Source organism: Talpa europaea, assembly GCF_964194135.1.
Source record: "Talpa europaea genome assembly, chromosome: 6".
Taxonomy (NCBI): Eukaryota; Metazoa; Chordata; class Mammalia; order Eulipotyphla; family Talpidae; genus Talpa; species Talpa europaea.
Genome location: NC_140072.1, coordinates 75,461,068 through 75,482,463, shown reverse-complemented (window position 1 = coordinate 75,482,463; position 21,396 = coordinate 75,461,068). Strand labels below are relative to the sequence as shown.

At 38.2% G+C, this 21,396-nt stretch overlaps 1 protein-coding gene across 1 annotated transcript in view; it reads left to right on the top strand.

Moving 5' to 3' along the window:
- The window catches only part of MICU2 (mitochondrial calcium uptake 2), a gene marked incomplete at both ends in the record, with an annotated part of 77,335 nt that overhangs the window by 21,001 nt on the left and 34,938 nt on the right, over positions 1 to 21,396 (top strand). Inside the window, 2 exons of the mRNA XM_084234868.1 lie at positions 10,875 to 10,906; positions 10,994 to 11,069. Of these exons, the coding sequence (XP_084090994.1) occupies positions 10,875 to 10,906; positions 10,994 to 11,069 (108 nt within the window). The remainder of the gene's footprint in view (positions 1 to 10,874; positions 10,907 to 10,993; positions 11,070 to 21,396) is intronic.

Below are 21,396 nucleotides of genomic sequence, written 5' to 3'. Positions count from 1 at the left end.
TAGGACTCCTGTATAACAAGAGTACAACTGAAAGAACTTAGTATCTCAGACATTAAGAAGTCTCTAGAGAAATGAAAATTCAAGGGATGCAACAATTTTAGTCTCTGACACCTACATTACCAGCAAACAATAAACACACCCTAGTGCTTGCCAGATACAGTCTCACACTAAAGGCCTGTTTAATTCAATGTTATCTAATATATCATATCTGACTCTAAACAACAAAAAAATCAAGTGGCATGTTAAAAGGCAAAAAGCACAGTCTAAAGAGACAAAGCAAACATGTATCAAATTGAATATAACAAATATTTTGTAATTATCAGAATAGAAATTTAAAATAAGAATGATTAATATACTTAGGGCCTGGTCTTTGTGTACCCCACCCCAGACCACCCTTCTGTTCAATGAAGTGTGAGTCTCCTAGATGCAATATGTATTGGTCTCTATTATCCAGTGGATATTTCAGTCTCACCCTTAGCTATGGTACTCTTTTAGTTTCTGTCTGGTTAACTGTTATGTGTTTCTCTTGGATGGGAAGCAAGGAACCTATTCTATAGCCATTTTGATGATGTCATCACCTACAGTGTGTCACTCACTCTGTCATTTGATTGGAGAGTTTACATTTATGGTGATTATTGAAACATGTATTCTTTACTACTGTGCTAATTGATTTTCCTAGTGTATTAATAGTTCTCTATTCATTTCTTTTTTTTCTTTTCCCTTCATGTTTAATTTTTTTTTTTTTTTGGTGTGTCCAGGTTCCCTTTTCATTTTCTTTCTTTTTTTTTAAGATTTATTTATTTATTTTATAAGCACTGGGGTACAGGCCAGAGGTGCAGGAGGGTGAGAGAATTCACCAGAGACAGAGCAGGGAGCATAACAGGCAGAAGGACCGAAATCTACTGCTGAGGGGAGCAGCGAGCGAGACAGGAAAGGTCTCCCCCGCCACGTGGGTTGCTCCCTGGCGGGCCGGGAATCGAACTCAACCCGCTGCGCCACCGGGGAGGTCCCTCCCTTTTCATTTCTTTTCTATTTTTACTATAAGTTTTTCCTTTGTGGCTGCCATGGTTTCAAATATAAAGTCTCAAGTCTGTATTTTATCTGTATTGCATTGATAGCTACTTATATTTGAATGCATTTTGGAACTGCATTTTTGCTACTCCCTCTTCCATTTTATATATTTAAGGTGTCGTATTGCCCCTTTATGTTATATAATTTCCAGAACTATGTATTTATTGTAACTTTAATTAATTTTATTAGATTCATTTTTTAATCTTCACTTTGCTTAAAGGTGTGTGGTGCACACTTTTTCAGTTAGTGTATCTTTAAAAGTGGGATGATATCAGTTTAGATGAGTCCCTTTAGCATTTCTTGCAGTGCTGGTTTAGTTAAGAACAGTCTGGTAGAATCATGCAAAAGCTGGACTAGAGAAAGTTTCAGTGAAAATGGGAAAAGAAGGAAAAAGTGCAAAAGTAGACACTGAGCACTTCGGCATAAAGGGAAGGAAAGAGATGAAGCAGTAGATAGAAGTGGAAGTGATCAAAAAAGGAAATTTTTTAAGATAGGAAAAATAAAAGTATATGTGTTCTCAGATGATAGTGGGAAACTTGACAGTGTAGGAAGGAGAAGGATGAATTTCTAGAACAAGAGTTCTTGAAAAGGTGAGACAGGAGTGAATCTAGAAACACAATGGAAGCTTTTCATTAGAAGGAGCACAGAAAGCTCCTCCAAAATAGCAAGAATTCAAAGCACACTATATGATGTGAGCTGGTAGAATGTATCTGTCTCTTTTTTTCCTCAGTGAATTAAGCAAGACCATCAGCTGAGAGTGTAGAGGAGGAAGGCTATTTAGAGATTTGCAAAAACAGTCCTCTAAAACAGTAAGAAAGCTAATGAACTAAGAAATATATGAATGTGAATAGCCTTATTAAAATCCCCACTTGAGTTTATTATTTATATATTTAAAATGAGTCTGATCAACGTGACTCGTTATTTTTCTCAGTCTTCTTCAGCTGCACAAGTGCTGGCATGGAGTAGGGTGAGTTGGCTTTGACCAGAGTTGGAGGTTAGCCAGGAGCACATGCCAAAATGAAATAGAAGTGAAGGAATTGGTGTGTATGCATTGGAATGATTATAATTGTTGACCGTAGAAGATATGCAGGTGGGAAGTTATGACATAAAGAGGTGAGGGATAATGAAAAGATGATGGTATCAAATAGACTCATAGGTTGGTTGGAATTGGCATACATAAGTGAGGAAAAAAAATGAACAATACTTTTATATAGTATAGTTGAGAGTACAGGTCTCTGAGTAGCACAGAAATGTAGAAATGGAGTTTGAGTACTGTAGAATGTAGAAATGGAGTTTAAGTACTTGCTCTGCCACTTAGAGTGTGTCTGTGAGCAGGTTTTTAAGCTCTTTGAGTGTGGATTTCCTCATTTGTAAAGTGGGAATGTAATATATCTAAATGTTAATGTAAAGATTCAGTAATATAAATAGTGCTCTGAGGATTAGGACATAAAAAGCTCTGAATCTTTATCTACTTTATTATTATTATTTTCACTAAGGAAAATGTAAAGATATTGGCAGTTATATCTGAATCCTCCAATTGTCAGTGATTTTCATTTTTTACTTGTATCTTTGAATGATGTTGCAATGAGCATTTTTATTCCCACAATAGGTATTTTCAGTTGTAACTCAGGTTGTTTCAATGGCTAAAAACTGAAAACCAAAAGTTAATGAGTTTATGGCTTTGGAAAACCAGAAGTGTTTGGAATGAAGTAATATGGTGATTTTTGTATCTGAAGCACTCTTTCCTAAGACACAAAAAGCATATATCTGTAGCTTTTGTTTATATATCTATACTCCATAATCATTACTGGTAATGCAATGTGTCCACTGTCTGAAAACACCTTGCAAGTTTTGTTTTTTTTTTTTTTCATATCCAAGAGTCCTTTTACAATACAGATTTCATTATGAGTGAGGTCGCATTTTAACCCTCTGTTTAATGACATCTTCATAACAGCAAGGAGTAAACAAAAGTGGGTCACAGTAAAGATGTTACAAAGTTTCTGGGGAAAGAGAGAAATAAGGCCAGTAGGATGATATTAAGGGAATTTTGCCCCATGCTGCTCATGTACTTTACTTCTGTATAATGCATGCCCTTCTTTTCATTAAAATTTGTCACAATTTATTACATAGATTTTGTTGATTATAAATAAGCTAGATTCAGATTAACCCATTGGCATTAACAGTTTATTCTGAAAACTCTGAAAAGGGTTAAATTAGGGTAATCATTATTTTCCATGATACATATACCAAAGTTGATTGTGTGAATTCATGTCTTTGGGGATTGATTTTAGACTTTTGGAATTCCATAAATGAATATAAAAATTTAAATCATTAGTTAAAAATACATATTTCTTATCTTTTCCACTATTATAACTGTTTGATTTGAGACTCCTAATATCTGTTTGATTAGTCTCCTAATATCTGATTGTTTCCTACTCTGTAAAATTGGTTGTCATTTCATTCTTTCTAATCATATGTGATAACACGGAATTTCCCAAATTTGATCGCGAATTCACATGGCACACTTTTTAAAAATTTCAAGTCCTGCCTCTGCCTCCCCTGATGATTTTAATTTAGAAGGTTTGGAATAGAGCAATGAAAACAATAACATCCTCTCCCTCTATCTACCTTTCTCTCTTATGTTCCTATATTTTTAAGAGACTTTTCCCATGTGATTGTTTTAATCACAAAGTTTGAAAATTATTTGAATAATACATGTGAAGATGTCTTGGAAAGTGTTGTATCACTATATTGAGTCAAAGGGTAGAAATAGTGAAACCAAACTGACCTGAAGCTAGTTCTTTCTCTACTACTTCATTAGACCTATTATGACCTTGGGTAAAATAACTAACTCCTCCTCTCTCTGTTTCTAGATCTGTAAAATAATCACATCTACCTCTTAATGTTATTGGGATAATGCAGTTAGAGAATGTAGGGAAACAATGTATAAGATATAATTAATATTCCCAGTTAAAAAACTATAATTGAAGATTAAGGACTTAATCTACCAAATCCACTCTAAGATCTGTTCAAGTAAATCTTAGCAGCTAAATGCTTTAAATGAAGAAGTAACACATTTTTTATTATAGAAATCTATGATCATTTTAGAAACTGAAATACTACAAAGCCAACTGCAGGAAATAAAGTCAATCATAATTCTATCACCAGCATCGAAAAATAACCCAACATTAACACATCTTTTTCTTACAAATTTGTGTTCACACTTTATATACTATTATAGCCTTACTTTTTCTTCATAATGTATATGATTATTTCCTTGTCAGTAGTTTTTTTGTAAAATATAATTTTTATAATTACACAGTTTTGTGTTTGTAAAATACCATAATTTAAAGTTTTCTTTAATATTTCATTATTTTGAATAATTCTGTAATACATACTCTTTTTCATGAATCTTTATTTTTGAAGTGTATTTCCAAATTGCTCAATATACTAGCCAGTAGCCTGCTAGGATATACTAGCTTAACTGGGCAATTTATTATTGATTTTAATAATAAATTGTCTTATTTAAAGAGAAATCTCTTTTTGTATTCTTTTACTACTATTAAATCAATTTAAACAAAGTGTACTTAATTGTGACTTTGTAGAATGAGAGGATGTTCCAAGCAACAATGAGGTTCAGTTCAAACCCCAGCCCATTTTCATACATCTTTTTGTGAATAGTTTTTAAAATCTGTCTCTTATTAACTCAAAATTAGGGCACAGACTGCACCATATTTCCTCCTACTATTTCGGTTTCTCCTCCAGTAAATTCTCCTCCAAAAACTCTCTGAATTTTTTTTATTTTTTTTAATAATTATTTGTTGAGGTAACATTGATTTTCAAATCTGTATATGTTTTAGGGTTATAGGTTCATACCTCTACAAATGTGTTATACCAACCACCACCAATAACCTGATTATTCTTCACCTACCCACTTTGGAACTCTTACCCGTTTTGACCTCACCCTCCCCTCTTTTGATAGCATTGAGAAAGATGTAAAAAAGGCTCCCCAAAAAAAAAACCTGGGGGAAAAACTGACTACCACTATACACAATAGCAGCATCAGCCTAACAGAAAGGGATGGGAAAACCTAAAAGTGAGCTGTTTAGAGTGATATCAGGACTTTACAAACCACAAAGAGGGAGGAGGGGCTGCAGTGCAGAGCCCCCTACAGCTCTTGACTAGGTCACATGTGAACATTGGGATTCCTAAGACTTGGCATTACACTGAATATAAAGGGGTGCATTGCTGGAGAGCTGCAGAGGTCGGAGCACACAGACAGAGAGGACTACTGACTTGAATCTAAGACTCATAATAAAGAACAGGTGTAGGGCCTCCCCTAGTGGTGCAGGCGTTTGAGCGCCGCACTGTGAGGCTGTCCACAGACTCCACAGTGCTGGTTCTCCTGGCTGGCCAGCGAGGGTCCCACATGGCAAGGCAGACCTCTCCTGTCGGGCCTGCTGCTCCCCTCGGCAGTGTGTTTCATCAGTTTGCCTGTTCTGTTTCCCGCTCTGTCTCTGGTGAATCCTCTTACCCTCCCGCGCATCTGGCCTGTACCCCAGTGAGGTGAGTGAGTGAGTGAATGAATGAATGACATTTTTAGTTTGAATCAGGTCCAAGCCCTTGAACTTCCCTCTAGAAGAGGTTACAGCTGAAGCCTGGTTGAGATACCTAAAACACCTGCCACCCCCAGCCCCAGATTGAGAGATCCACACCTGCTGCCCTCTAACCCAAAGGAATAATTCATAACGGGACGTTAAATTTTTGAGTCCACTGGAATTGATCCTTTGATGCTCCTTGCTCCCTTCCTCTTCTATAACTGTACCCCTTCATCGACACCAGTACCAGTCCCCCAACTATTCCAAAAGGTGTCTGTAGGGTAAAGAAAATATCAGGCTTTTCTGCCCTCCCGCCATCAGGATAGATGATGGATCCTTGTCCTGAATGCATGCCTGATGGCGGGCACCTGGAATAGGGTGTGGGCATAGGTAGATGGGATTCAGCTGAGCTAAGACTGTGCTTTTTAAGGGTGGCGTCACGGGGATGCCGGCAGCAGCACCAGTAGCAGCAGTAGAAGACGAAGCAGAAGCCGAAAGAGAAGCCGAGAAGCAGCAGAACGAACGCCAGAGAGTCCAGATAGAGTGAAGACTTGCTGGGGGCTGGGAGGCTGGCAGGCCTCCCTGCCTGCCATATGCCTGGTGAACCCCAAATAAAAAACCTGCAAAACCACTGAGGACTCTGACTCCTCCTTTACCTGGTCTGCATTGGATCAGAAAACCTGCACTGTGTCCTGTCCAGCCCTTACAGTGTCAAAACAACAGATGAAAATATATTCCTAGTAAAATCCATAGAGTCAAAATGAGAAGATAAAAGAACATAGTAGAAATGCCAGAAAAAAGACCCAGTGTAGTGGCAGGAAGACACAGTGCAGGATCTCTGTGATCCGAGCAGACTGGGTAAGGAGGGGTCCTGGAGCCCTCAGTGGCTTTTGCTAGTTTTTATTGGGTTTACCAGGTACATGACAGGCAGGGGTGCTGGGGGGCTGGGAGGCCTGCCTGCTTGCCTGCCTGCCAGCCTCCCAGCCCCCAGCAAGTCTTCATTCTTTCTGGGCTCGCTGGCATTCTCTCGTGGCCTCTGCTTCTCTGCTGGTGGTGCTCTTGCTCTTTCTTTCCCTCGCTTTCTCTTTCACTCTTCTGTTCCCTCTGCTGGCGTCCCCGTGACGCCGCCCTTACAAGCCCAGTCTCAGCCCAGGTGTACCCACTTACATAGGCCCACACCCCACCCCAGGTGTCCGCCATCAAGCATGCATTCAGGATTACAGATCCATCATCAGTCCTAATGGCAGGAGGGCAGAAAAGCCTGATACTTTTTTACATTACCCTACACCCAGAAAGGAGCCCAGATTCAATAACTGTGTTGTAGACACATGATAGGAGGGGAACTTAGGGCAACAATCCTGACAATGCTGATGGAACTTTAAAAAAAGTGGAGGGGGCCTCCCCTGGTGGCACAGGCGGTTGAGCGCCACACTGTGAAGCTGTCCGCAGCCTCTGCAGCACGGGTTCAATCCCAACTGGCCGGAGAGGGTCCCACATGGCGCGGCAGACCTCTCCTGCCTCGCCCGCTGCTCCCTTCAGCAGTGTATTTCGTCAGTCTGCCTGTTCTGTTTCCCACTCTGTCTCCGGTGAATCCTCTCACCCTCCCATGCATCTGACCTGTACCCCGGTTCTTTTATAAATAAATAAATCTTTAAAAAAAAAGTAGAGGGAGGATATAAAACAAAATAATGATAATGAAAATATGAGGCAGCCATATTCAAAATAATGAAGTTAAGAAAACACTATAGCTGATTTAAAAATATAATTAGGACCTTGTAAAGACAGGAACACAGAGTGCAGGTTTTCTATAATTCAGCAGACCGGGTAAAGGAAGAGTCAGAGTCCTCAGTGGTTTTTTGCAGGTTTTTTATTTAGATTACCAGGTACACGGCAGGCAGTGGCGCTGGGGGTCTGGGGCTGGCAGGTCTTCACTCTGAGCTCTCCGGCCTTCTCTCAGCTTCTGCTTCTCTTGCTTCTCTCTCGGCTTCTGCTAGCGTCCCCCTGACGCCGCCCTTAAAAGCCCAGTCGAATCCCATCTACCTATGCCCACACCCTACTCGAGGTGCCCGCCATGAGGCATGCATTCAGGACTGCAGAGTTCCGTCATCTATCCTAATGGCAGGAGGGCAGAAAAGCCTGATACATTTTACCTTACCCTACAGGCCTTATACAATAGCAGGATGGCATAGAGCAGGTTCTCTATGAACCTATGCAGATGGGTAAAGGAGAGTCCTGGAGTCCTCGGTGGCTTTTTCAGGCTTTTGTTGGGATTTTTACCAGATATACAGCAGGCAGGGGTTCCGGAGGGCGAGGAGGCTGGTAGGCCTCCTAGCCCCTGGTGAATCTTCACTCTTACTGGGCTATCCGGCATTATCTCGTGATCTCGTTTTCTTTCTTCTGCTTCCCTTTTATTCTGCGCTCTCACTTGTTCCCCTTCTGGTAATACCCATGACACCGCCCCCACAAGCCCCAGTCTCAGTCCAGATGTACCCACCTATGCACGTCCACACCCCACTCCAGGTGCCCGCCATCAGGCATGCATTCAGGACTGCAGGAATCCGTCATTAATCCTAATGGCGGGAGGGCGGAAAAGCCTGATAATCACTTACCCTACAGGCCTCAATAGCAGATAAACAGAAGCAATGAAGAGAATTAATGAGCTCAAAAATGCAGTGCTGGAGAACAAAAGACTAGAACACAGTAGAGGAAAAAAGAATTTTAAAAAAATGAAAAAGGGTAACAGCTCCCTGGGACAACTTAAAGAGAAGTAATATCCTATATCGGGGGACCACAGTTGGAGAAGAAAACGAAAAAAGCATAGGAAACCTGTTTAAAGAAATAATCACCGAAACCATCTCAAGCTAAGAAATAAGCCAGAAGTTGTGATTCAAAGGGCCCAAAGAGTTCCAAATAAAATAATATCAGACAGACATACACCAAGACACAATAATAATAAAGCTGTTGAAACTAATGAGAAGAACAGAATATTGTAAAAATCTCAAGAGAAAAAGGTGTCAGTGCAAAGCAAGCACAGGGACAGGCAGGTTCATTGTTGATTTGGGCAAACAGAGAATTTCAGAGCCTTCGGTATCTCTAACATGCCTTTTTCATTTTTTTTAAGATTATTTATGCATACAAGAACTAGGGTACAGGACAGAGGTGCAGGGGGTGAGAAGATTCACCAGACTGAGTGGGGAACAGAACAGGCAGATTGACCGAAATACACTGCTGAGGGGAGCAGCGGGCAAGACAAGAGGTCTGCAGCACCGTGTGGGTAGCTCCCTGGCAGGGGATTGAACTCGTGCTGCAGTGGCTGTGGATAGTTTCATAGTGCTGCAACTTAACCCCTTGCGCCACCACGAAGGCCTCTCTAACATGCCTTTAATGCTGAATCAGGGGACTAGACTCAGAAGCATACCAGCAAGCAGGGCAGCAAGGAGCAGCCAAGCCTCCCAGCCGCCACGATCTCTATGTGCTCTCTGGCTTCTCTTCTTTCTCTCACTTTCAATTTCTCATAATCTCAGGCAGAAAAGAGCCTGAGTTACTCCATTTTCCCTACAAAAGGGATCACCTGTAAGGAAATCAGACTTTTCAACAAAAATATTACAAACATGAAGGGAATGGAAGGAGAGCTTTGAAACACTTAAAGAAAAAAATATTTCCATCCCAGAGTCCTTTACCCATCAAGATTAACAATCAAAATAGAAGGAAGAGTATGGAGCTTTACTGAAAAGCAAAACTAAAATAATTTGTCAACACCAGGCTGCATGTGAGGAAATAAAAAGGCAGTTATTATAAAGCAATAGAGCAATGAATATCGAGGCAACAGACACCTGGAGAGAATGTGGAGGAAAGGAACCCTATTACGCTTTTGGTAGGAATTGCTTTATGGAAAGCAATCTGGATTTACCTAAAAAATTAAAAATGGAAATACCATGTGACCCTGCAATCCCACTCTTGGGGTATATCTATAGAATATGAAACACTCAACGGCAACAACAAAAAAACCACATGTTTCACAGCAGCATTATTTACAATAGCTAGGATATAGAAGCCACTTTCAGCAGACTTATGAATCAAGCTTTGGTAATATACACACCATGAAGTACTATATTGCTGTAAGAAAGAATGAAATGCAGGGGCCTCCCCTGTGGTGCAGCGGTTGAGTGCTGGGCTGCGAAGCTGCCCACAGCCTCTGCAGCACCTGTTTGATCCCCAGCCACCGGCAAAGGTCCCACATGGCGCGCAGATCTCTCCTGCTGCACCACTGCTCCCCTTAGCAGTGTATTTCGTCAGTCTGCCTGCTCTGCTTCCCGCTCTGGCTCTGGTGAATTCTCTTACCCTCCTGTCCTTCTGACTGTACCCAGTGCTTGTATAAATAAATAAATAAGTATTTTTTAAAAAAAAAAGAAAGAATGAAATGCAGCCACTTTCAACAAAATGGAGGGAATTTGAGAGAATTATGTGCAACAAAATAAGTCAGAAGGATAAAAACAAATTAGAAATTCATATAGCAGAAAATTAGATGATGTAAAACACTTTCCAACACTACTGGTCATCAATAAATATCCTGAGGGTTCTGAGGTTAATGGGGGTTGAGGGAGGCAAGGAGACACAAAGGATGATGATTGGATAAAATAAATTAATAAAAATTTAAATCATAATAATAAAGAAAATGACTGAAAACCTGAATCTTAAATCTCAGTTATTCAACAGGAAAGCATTAAAGGTAATATCACTTTAGAATGGACAATTTTGTTGGCTAGCCTTTTAAATTGGATAAAACTGTTTAAGTTTATAAGAACCTTTTAAGATTTAGAAAAGTAGCTTTCTGAAATGTGAACTTGCAAGTTTTTAATTGGGGAAAGCAGAAAGAGACAGCATGGCAAGAAAGAAGTTTTGTTTGACAAAATTTATTTACACTACAGACAACTAAAGTAAATCAAAGATGGCTTATAAGTGTTCATATGTCAGAAACAGGGTATGAAAAACTGAAATTAGATCTTACAAAGAACTACAACATCTTTGGTATTTATACTTAAAATTCTCTGGCTCATAACTTTGCTTTAAAGATATTAGCTAAAATTGCCCAATATACATATAAGCATTTAGTTGTTTATTTTTTCTTTAAAATGGTTTTCTTTCTTAGTGGAAGTTGAGTTTTACCAAGAAGTATAGCCACTAAACAATGTTTCTTTGCTGTAGGTAAAACTTCAGTCAAGAAGTTGACAAAAAAGGTAAGCAATGTATGAGGATTTCTCTCTTAAGGTAGAAAATGAACTTTTATAAGTTAAATTGAAAATTTTTAATATGTGTATTCAAAGGATATCGATGGTGTACTGGCAGGAATCTCAAAAGCTGGTGGTGGAACAACCTTTTTTAGAGACCTTGGAGAAAAAGGTGAGTTTGACTTGTTAGCTTTCTTCTTACGTGTTTTATTCAACTGAAGTGTAAGAAATTATGAAATTTGCAAGTTTATGTTAGAAAATACAGAGAATCTATATAGAAAATATAGAACATATTACTTAATAGGTGTTTCTCAATCACAGTATTCATAGTGTAGGCAACAACTCTCTAAAAGTCTTTAAGTAATTACAGATAAATTAGTAAAATGTTCATTTTAATTAAAACCTGCAGAGGGGGGATGATGAAAAGTATCTACAGTAAGAAGGGAAGACCTCAAAGAGCATCCAGGAGATTGCATTTAATGGATTAGAAAAGGAAGATGTACTATGAAAGCGACTAAGGCAGAGTGATTTAAGAAGTAAAGGAAAATGTTATCACAGAAGCCAAAGGAGAAAGTGCTAAGGGAATTACCAATGTGTAAATAAACAAGTAAGTTAAGTGGATTGAGTAAACTAAGGACAGAGAAATGTTCATTAGATTTAGCAGGAAAAAAGTGTTTTAACATTTCAGCAAGTGCAGTGTCAGTGATGGAATGGCATCTGAAGCTGAGTTATAGAAGGCTGAGAAGTGAGAAAAGTGCAGACCACTTGTGAGACAGGAGTGTGAGCAAAATGAATGAGAGGGCAGTTCTGGAAGTGAAAACAAAAGACCAAAGGAAGGTAGGTTTATTTTTGATGAAGAGACTTGAATATGTTTCTTGTTACTGAGAGGGAGAGGTGGGAAATTACAATTCAGTTGGATTTTTCTTTCTGAAGTAAGAAAAGTTGGGGAGAGTTCTTTAACAATTTTGACTTTGTGGGGCCTCCCCGGTGGTACAGTAGGTTGAGCGCTGCACTGTAAATCTGTCTATAGCCTCTGCAGCTGGGTTCGATTCCCAGCTGGCTGGAAAGAGACCCACATGGCGTGGCAGACCTCTCCTGCCTCGCCCGCTGCTCCCCTCAGCAGTCTTTGGTCCATCTGCCTGTTCTGCTCCTGCTTAGTTGGTATTATTTTATAGTCATAATTAAATTCACTCAGTGGTAATGCTGCCATGAATTTTAGAAGGAATATATCAACTTTTTAATCAACATTTATACAAAAACTTGATATTTTGTCATTTTTATTTTTTACTAAAATGCTTCCTTTTGATATGAACTGTTTCTAAGATATACGGATGAAAGTTCTGCCTCATAATGACTGTTTTATTAACTTAATGTTTAACAGCTTGCAACTAGGGTTTATTTTTCCTTTGCCTGAACTAGATATTATTTAAGATGAATTCATTGAATGTGTCATCATTATTATGTATGTTTATATATAGTTATTTCAAAATATATTAGCTGTAAAATTATAGTTCATTCAAGTAAATAAATATCATGGCAGCATTGATCACAATATTCAATTTTTAAAATTTCCCTGCCCTACTAGAGACTATAGGAATGTATCTCTAATACCATGTATGCTATGCTCTGAATTATGAAATTAATTATTAAAATTAGTAGAAGTCATAAGGAAGCATATGCTGTGCAAGTAACAATTTAATTTTTTGAAGGCACTGTTTTCTTTATATAACAGAACAGTAATTCAATTCTAAATCTGGATCTGCTGGGCCTCCCTGGTGACGCCAGGGGTTAAGCATGGCACTGTGAAGCTATCTGCAGCCTCTGCACCATGAGCTCGATCCCCCAGCCCGCCAGAGAGCTACCCACATGGCGCAGCAGACCTCTCCTGTCTCACCCGCTGCTCTCCTCAGCAGTATATTTCAGTAGATCTGCCTTTTCTGTTCCCCACTCTGTCTCTGGTGAATCCTCTCACTGCTACCCCCCACCCCCCTGCACCTCTGGCCTGTACCCTAGTTCTTATAGGCAAAATAAATAAATCGTTTAAAAAAATAAGTCTAGATCTGCTTCTGCAGTTGCATCTTTCCTCTCTATCTTTATTAGTACTATTAGAATTAGAAGTACTGTTCCTTACAACAGAAATAATATTGCCTTTCCATATTTGTTCCAGTCCTCCTCTGTAACCTTCTCGACGTCTCCATTTTGATGTTATTCCCTCTCTCTAGCACATTATCAGTTTTTCTTCTCCACTGTTTCATTCCTATATTATGTAAACCTATAGTTCTCATTTTTAAGTAAAAGGAATTTATCCTTTGACCTACATCTCCCACCAGATGCCGCCATACTTTCTAATCTCTTTTCATAACCAAAATCTTGTTTTGTATTCATTTCATCATTTCCCACATATTCTTCAGCCCACTTCAGTCTGGCACCTATCATCAGTGGACACTGCACTTGTCAAGGGATCACTAGTGACTTCCTTGTTAGCAGATCCAGTGGAGATGTTTTATATGCTCAGTTTACTTGACCCCAGCAGTATTTGGTACTATAATATTATCTATTCTCACCTCAAAAATGTCCCTTATTTTCACTTTGTGACCCCATACCTTCTTCTATTTTTTTTTCCTAACGTCCTAATTGCTTTTCTCTACTTCCTTTGATGAATTTCAACTAGAAACTCCAAAACTGGGGAGATCAAACAATACATCATTCTATTGAGCGAGTCTGAAGGCAGGAACTAACCAGAACTAAAAAGAACAGTGAGAAATTCTATATGCACAGAAATTAAGGTTTAAAGGAAAGATTTAACAAACTTTGAGGAGAAGGAGGCTCCCTAGCAAATGAAGGGCTGTATTTTTGAGGCCTGACGTATTATGTGAGAGTTGAAATTTCAAAAAGCAGTGAGCAAACATTCATTTTCTTGGTATAAAAAAGATAAATGAGTAGTAGTAGAGCTTATGTAAAATAGACTAAGGGAAGCCTTGAAAACAACAGTGAGACAGAAAGTTATTCAAGTTTCCAAACTGCTTAGTCTTAATTCTCCAGAGAGGAAAGAAAAAAAGAACCTATAGCTTTTCTTTATTCATTTCTTTTTTTTAAAGATTTATTTATTTGTGCATACACGAACTGGAGATACAGGCCAGAGGTGCGGAGGGGTGAGAGGATTCACCAGAGACAGAGTGCTGAGGGGAGCAGTGGGAGGGACAGAAAAGGTCTGCTGTGCCATATGGGTCACCTCCCTGGCCAGCGATCAAACTCATGCTACAGAGGATATGGATAGCTTCACAGTGCTGTGCTTAACCCCTTGTGCCACCAGGGAGGCCCTTCTTTATTAATTTCTTGAAATTGAGACCATCATTCTTTTCTTTCAGCCTCTGCTTCCAGCACCAAAATTTTGAAGCAGTTGTCCATATTGGGAGAGGAGCTAGGAAAGCTGTTCTCACTAGAGATAGTCAGAGGATTCTGGTAGAGTGTGGTCACATCTCCAAATTGTGGTTCTGGTCTCCAGAAGAAAGATTGTGAATCTCTCTATTTTTACCAGCTTCGCTGCTTCTCTACCATAAGAGAGATAAATATTTGTTTTCCGTGGATATTGAAAAAGATTATCAGTAACTTTTTCCCATTAATTTTTAAGTTACAGATATAGAAGTATATATACACCTAATTATCCCAGCAAGTAAATAGATTCATCAACCTACTCACACATTTTCCTCATTGCATAGTTCTTCCTCCCTGGTCTTTCCAAAGCTGGAAGATTATTTATATTTTCAGAATGAGCCAGGGGCAGCATATGTTTCTAATATTTCTTGAAGAATCAGAAGCTACCATTTCTTGATTATTGTAAAGAAAATCTATAGTTAAGGACTGTTAGAAAAATATACATAAAATGAAAGTCCACAGCAAGAAGTTTGATTTTTGTTCCTTTAGGTAGGCTCCCTGAGGATATTACTATGAGAAGTTGAGGAAAGAAAATGACTAGAGAGGGAAATAAGGGTTCTTTAAGAGGAATGAGAAGGAATACATGAATGCAGGAATAAATCGTATTTGTTTCAAAGAATAAAAATTTTGCATTGAACAGCTACTGGAAGAAAATTCAATCTAACTTGCTATCATTTACACAGGAGCTTTCATTAATAAAGGACTGATAGGAAAACCAGGACTTAATGATGTGACTTAATGATGACAAGAACTAAACAACTGACAGGGAAATGAGGCAGAACAGCAGCACTGAAGATTTAGAAGTATCATGAAAGGGCAAAGAAAGAACTCTGTTATCTCATCATTTGTTAAATGCTGACTTCCCTTAACTTAGGCTTTCCTATTCTTGCTTTTATTCCACTCTAAGGTTCCCAACCCTGATCCTTTACAGTCTCCATCCCTCTGCCAATATAGTTTCTTCACCACATTCTAGATGGAAGAAGAATTGCTAAGGTTGGGAATACTTCATGGGCTGAATATTTGGAGCTTCATAATAACTGGGTTACTTGGAATTTTCTACTTTAAGATCTGTTTCTAGGGTTATAGTGGGAATAGCTAACTTCTGGTACAATTCCTTGAGATCAGCGTCAACAAAAGATCTTCTATTATTAGGCAAATCTGTGTGCCACAAATTTTCTTGATTTCTGTGAAACCGCATTGTCCTAATTGTCTTTGTACCTCTCTTTCCTCTTGCTGCCCATTCAGTATTTCTGCTTACTAGGATTCTGTCCTTCACTTACTACTCTTCTCCTTTTAACTTCTTTGGTTTTAGCATCTACCGTACCGATGGCTCTCAAATACCTTTTCATTTTTTCCAGCCTAGCTTTTCTCCTAACTAGTAATACTTTCCACCCTGCTCATCAAACCCAGGAAATATCTTTTTTTTTTTTTTTTTTTTTTTTTTTTTTTTTTGTGGGACCCTCGCCGGCGGCCGGGGAACGAACCGGCGCTGCAGAGGCTGCAGGCAGCCTCGCAGCCCAGCGTTCAACTGCTGCGCCACCAGGGGAGACCCAGCCCAGGAAATATCTTTGAACCCTTTCTCTGTTTGCCTCTCATCCTTCATATGGAAACAGTCTAATTTTGCCTCCTAAATATTTATCTTACAGGAAACAAGAAGAAATCTTGAGGAAGGACTTAACTGCATTTTTTTTTTCAGTTTTTCTCTAAAATACATGAATTGAGGGCCTCCCCGGTGGTGCAGCGGTTGAGCGCTGGGCTGCAAAGCTGCCGGCAGCCTCTGCAGCGCCGGTTTGATCCCTGGACACCAGAGAGGGTCCCACATAGCGCACAGACCTCTCCTGCCGCCCGCTGCTCCCCTCAGCAGTGTACTTCGGTCCTTCTGCCTGCTCTGCTCCCCGCTCTGGCTCTGGTGAATTCTCTCACCCTTCCGGGCTTCTGACTGTACCCAGTGCTTGTATAAATAAATAAATAAATAAACAAACAAACAAATAAATAAATAAATAAACAAATCTTTTTTAAAAATGCATGAATTGAAATGTACATTTAAAACTTTAAAAAACACTAATGTGAATAGCTTATAGAAAATATTCAACAGTTTTTTTCATATATACTTTATTGATATTAATGAAGTCATTTGAGGAAAAGAATGTAAACTGTAGGTACCTTTGAAACAAAATCTCCCTTTTCCCACATAGAAGAACTATCAAAATTTATACTGTATTATAACCAGCTAAAGGTAATATATTCTTGAAATAAGAAAATTCATTCATCATGCATTATTGTAAAGATCGGTAAATTGTAAGTTATGAGTTTATGTATTTTTCAACTGTCCATGATTCTCAATATAGTAACATCCTCAAGGATGTACTAAATATAAATAATATATGTTGAAATATACAAATATATTATGATAGTTGTATAATTTCTTTTGGGGAAATAGACTTCACAAAATTGTATTCAGTAGCAAGTTCTATTTTAGAATGATTCCAAATTTTAAATATTTCTAGAAAAGGATAGTAGCAGAATTAATCATCTCCTTAAGTGTCCCTTGGATTCTTTGACAAATTTTTAATATAAATTGAAATACGTTGCTATTTGACATGCAGTTTTGAGATACTACCATTATTTTACAACTAAATGCAATAAATATATATTCAACTGTTTCTCCTATAAATATTCTGAAATGTCAGTTTTCTGTAAAATCACTTACAGAGGGCAGATGCCTAGAATATAATTTAGAGCTATATTGTTTATAATATATCTTAAGAAAGTAGGGTGCTATTATTACGCTATTACATTCTGTTTATTCTAGTTTTAATTTATGTCAGTATTTCAAGAAAGACATTGGAATTTTCTTTTTCAAAAAGTTCACTTGGTATAAAGGACATGTACCTATGCCTATAGAGAAAAGAAAACTGAAATCTCCTTTTGGCGCCAAGCCAAGTTCAGCCTAGCTATTTGGCCATTTTTTCACATCACTATATTCCTTTGAAAATCAGGAAAAAAGTCTATTCTGCACTTTTTTGAGTCTGCTAAGGGATGAAATACTTTGATCCTTTAACTAACATTGGAACACTTCTCTCAGGTACAAGATATGACAAAACATATTTAATTTATTCTTGCTTCAGATAAACACTGAATTTTTAAAGGAAAAAAAAAATCAGAAGGCTTACTGTAGGCTTTTTCATTAAAGAGAAGTACACCTGCTCCAAAATAAAAATGAATAAAAAGTGATGAAAAAAAAAATTGTAAGTCACTAAAAGCATTTTTAATTAATTATTTTTACATCATTGTTCATTTTAAATGAACACCACTCAGGTGTAGTCCCCATGGGGTTTCCTTCACCAGTGCACCCATGCACCATCACGTCAATCCCCTATACTCCTCCCTCTCTCGGTTTGATCCCTCTCCCTCCTCCTCCTCTGCAGTATGTCTCTGATATATGATTGTCTGTTTTTGCTTTGGTGTGCTTTGTACTGTTATTTTTTTACACTGATGTCTTATTTGGTTCCCCTATATTCCTTTTATAAGTGAAACCATGCAATATTTTTCTTTTTCCTTTTGGCTAACTTCACTGAGCTTAATTCCTTCTAGCTCCATCCACGTTGCTGCAAATGGCATGAGTGTATTTTTTTGATTGCTGAATAATATTCCATTGTGTATATATGCCACATCTTCTTAATCCAATCATCTAATTTTGGACATTTGGGTTGTTTCCAGGTTTTACCTATTATAAATAGTGCTACAATAAACATAGGGGTACAGGTGGTCTTTTGAATCAATGTTTTTGTGTCCTTAGGGTAGATCCCTGGGAGTGGAATTGCTGGGTCATATGGTAGCTCCATTTTTAGTAGACTGAGGAATCCCAGACAGCTTTCCATAGTGGTTGGACCAGTTTGCACTCCCAACGGCAATATAGGAGCGTTCCTTTTTCACCACATCCTCGCCAACATTTGTTGTTGCTTGTTTTTTTGATAGGTGCCATTCTTACTGGTGTAAGGTGGTATCTCAATGTGGTTTGGATTTGCATTTCCCTGATTATAAGGGATGTTGAACATTTTTTCTTATGCCTGTTGGCCATTTGCATTTCTTTTTTGGAGAAATGTCTTCTAAGTTCTTCTGCCCTTTTCTTGACTGGATTGTTTACTTTGTTTTTGTTGAATGATGTGAGTTCTTTGTATATCTTTGTGATCAGTCCCTTATCAGTTGTATGCAGTGCAAAGGTTTTTTTCACAATCAGTGGGGTGTCTCTCTGTTTTGGTTAATGTCTCTTTTGCTGTACAGAAGCTCTTCAGTTTGATGTAATCCCAAGTATTTATCTTTTCCTTGACTATCTTTGCTTTGGGTGATGAGTCTTTAAATATGTTTTTGAGATATGTCTTGTACTGGTTTACCTATATTTTCTTCTATATATTTTATGGTTTCAGGTCTTATATCCAGTTCTTTTAGCCATTTTGAGTTTATTTTTGTGCACGGTGAGAAGTAATGGTCTAGTTTCATTTTTTTTTCAAGTGGTGGTCCAGTTTTCCCAGCACCATTTATTGAACAAACTGTTCATGTTCCGTTTCTTAGTCTTTGTTTCTTTGTCGAAGATCAGTTGTCCATATAAGTGTGGTTTTGTTTCTGAACTCTCTGTTAGGTTCCATTGGTCTGTGTGTCTGTTTTTGTTCCAATACCAAACTGTTTTAGTTATTATGGCTTTGTAGTACAGTTTGAAGTTTGGAAGTGTGATACCTCCTTTCTCCTTTGTTTTCATCAGTAGGGCTTTGGCTATTCATGGTTTTTTGTGGTTCTGTTATAGAGCAGCCCCAATATTGAACGGGATCCTGGCTGTGGGTCCTTACCCGCGCGCTTCAAAGGGACTTATTAATAGTCCACTACAGGCACACACAAAAGGTTAATAAAAGGTTTATTTTTAAGGGAAAAGGAAATAAGGAAAAGATACAACTCGGAGAAAATAGGGAAATAAAGTCTTTAATGCGTCCTACCCGATCCAACGACCTGGAAACCCAAAGTCACTGTCAGAGCTGGCCAGACGCTGCTAGCTGGTGGAGAGCCAAAATGGGGGACCCCCAAAGCCCACGTGTCTGCCTTTTATATCAACCTGGCTGCTTAACCCCACCCTCAAGTCCCAGCTACCTTCCCTTTGGTGGTGATGGGATTTGGAGTTCCCAGTGTTTTTGGCTTTGGCCTGGGGTGGGGGTGGAGTCCACAAAGCCTGTATGGAATTAGCTTTAGGACATCCTTTTCCCCCTAACAGTTCCATATGAATTTCATTAGTATTTTTTCTGTTTCTTTGAAGAATGTCATTGAGATTTTTATTTGAATAGCATTGAATCTGTAAATTGCTTTTTGGTAGGATGGCCATTTTAATAATGTTAATTCTTCCAATCCATGAGCATGGAATGTCTTTTCATTTCTTTGTGTCTTTTTCTATTTCTTTTAACAGTGGTTTATAATTTTCTTTGTATAGGTCCTTCACCTCTTTTGTTAGGTTTATTCCCAAGTATTTGATTATTTTTTGTTTCAATCATAAAAGGGATGGTTCTCTTGATTTCTTCTTCAGATTGATTGTGTATAGGAAGGCTACTGACTTTTGTGTGTTGATTTTGTATCCTGCTACTTTACTAAACTGGTTGATTATTTCAAGTAGTTTTTCTGTGGCATTTTTAGGGTTCTTTATGTATTTTATCATATCATCTGCAAAAAGTGATGGTTTTACTTCTTCTTTCCCTGTTTGGATTCCTTGTATGTCTTTCTCTTGTCTTATTGCCCTGGCTAGGACCTCCAGTATTACATTGAAGAGCAGTAGTGATGCATTGTTGATGCATTGTTGGATTCTGTTGGCAAGGATTTTGTTGAGGATTTTTACATCAGTGTTCATTAGGGAGAGTGGCCTGTAATTTTCTTTTTTTGTGCTATCTTTGCTTGGTTTTGGTATTAGTGTAATGTTGGCTTCATAGAACGTATTTGGTAGTATTCCTTCTTTTCAATTTTTTGAAAGAGTTTGTGTAGGATGGGCACTAATACACTGCTGAGTGTTTGGTAGAATTCATTTGTGAAGCCATCTGGATGTGGGCTTTTGTTTTGGGGGAGTGCTTTGATTACTGCCTCAATTTCGCTGCTTGTAATTGGTCTGTTAAGGTGTTCTATTTCTTCTTTGTCCAGCTTTGGATGATTATATCATTCTAGGAATTTGTCCATCTCTTCTAGGTTGTTGAATTTGTTTGCATATAAGTGTTCAGGGTAATCTCTGATTATTCTTTTGTATATGTGCTGCCGAAGCGAGCACTCTGATTATTCTTTTGATTTCTACTGAGTCTGTTGTGATTTCTCCTCTTTCATTTGTAATCCTATTTATATGTGTTTGCTCCCATTTTTTCTTTGTGAGCCTGGCTAGAGTTTTGTCTATTTTGTTTATTTTTTTCAAAGAACCAACTTTTGGTTTCATTAATCTTTTGGATTTTTTTTTAATTTCCATTTCATTTATTTCTGCTTTGATTTTTATTCCTTTCTTCTACTGGCTTTAGGATTTTTTTGTTTTTCTTTTTCTAGCTCTTTGAGTTGTGAGATTCAGTTGTTTCTTTGAGTTCTTTCTTGTTTCTTGATGTAAGCCTGTATTGCTATATATTTTCCTCTTATTACTGCTTTTACTGGAAAGTGGAAAAGCGGTGTCCTCCTTGTCATTCAACTCAAATTATTTATTAATTTCTTCTTTGATCTCCTCATTAGTCCAATGGTCTTCCAGCAGTGTGGATTTCAAGCTCATGAAGTGGAAGGGTTCCTTATTTTCTTTTCATGAGTTATTTCTAGTTTGATGCCTTTATGATTGGAGAAGATTGTTGGAATGATTTTGATCTTCATGTATCTGTTGATATTTGTCTTGTGGCACGGTATGTGATCAATTCTGGAGAATGATCAGTGTGCACTTGAGAAAAATGTGTACTTGGATTTTTTGGGGTACTGTGTCCTATAGATGTCTGTTAAGTCCATGAGTTCTGTGTCTTTATTTAGGGCTCTAGTGTCTTTGTTTATTGTTTGTCACGTTGATCTGTCCATTGGTG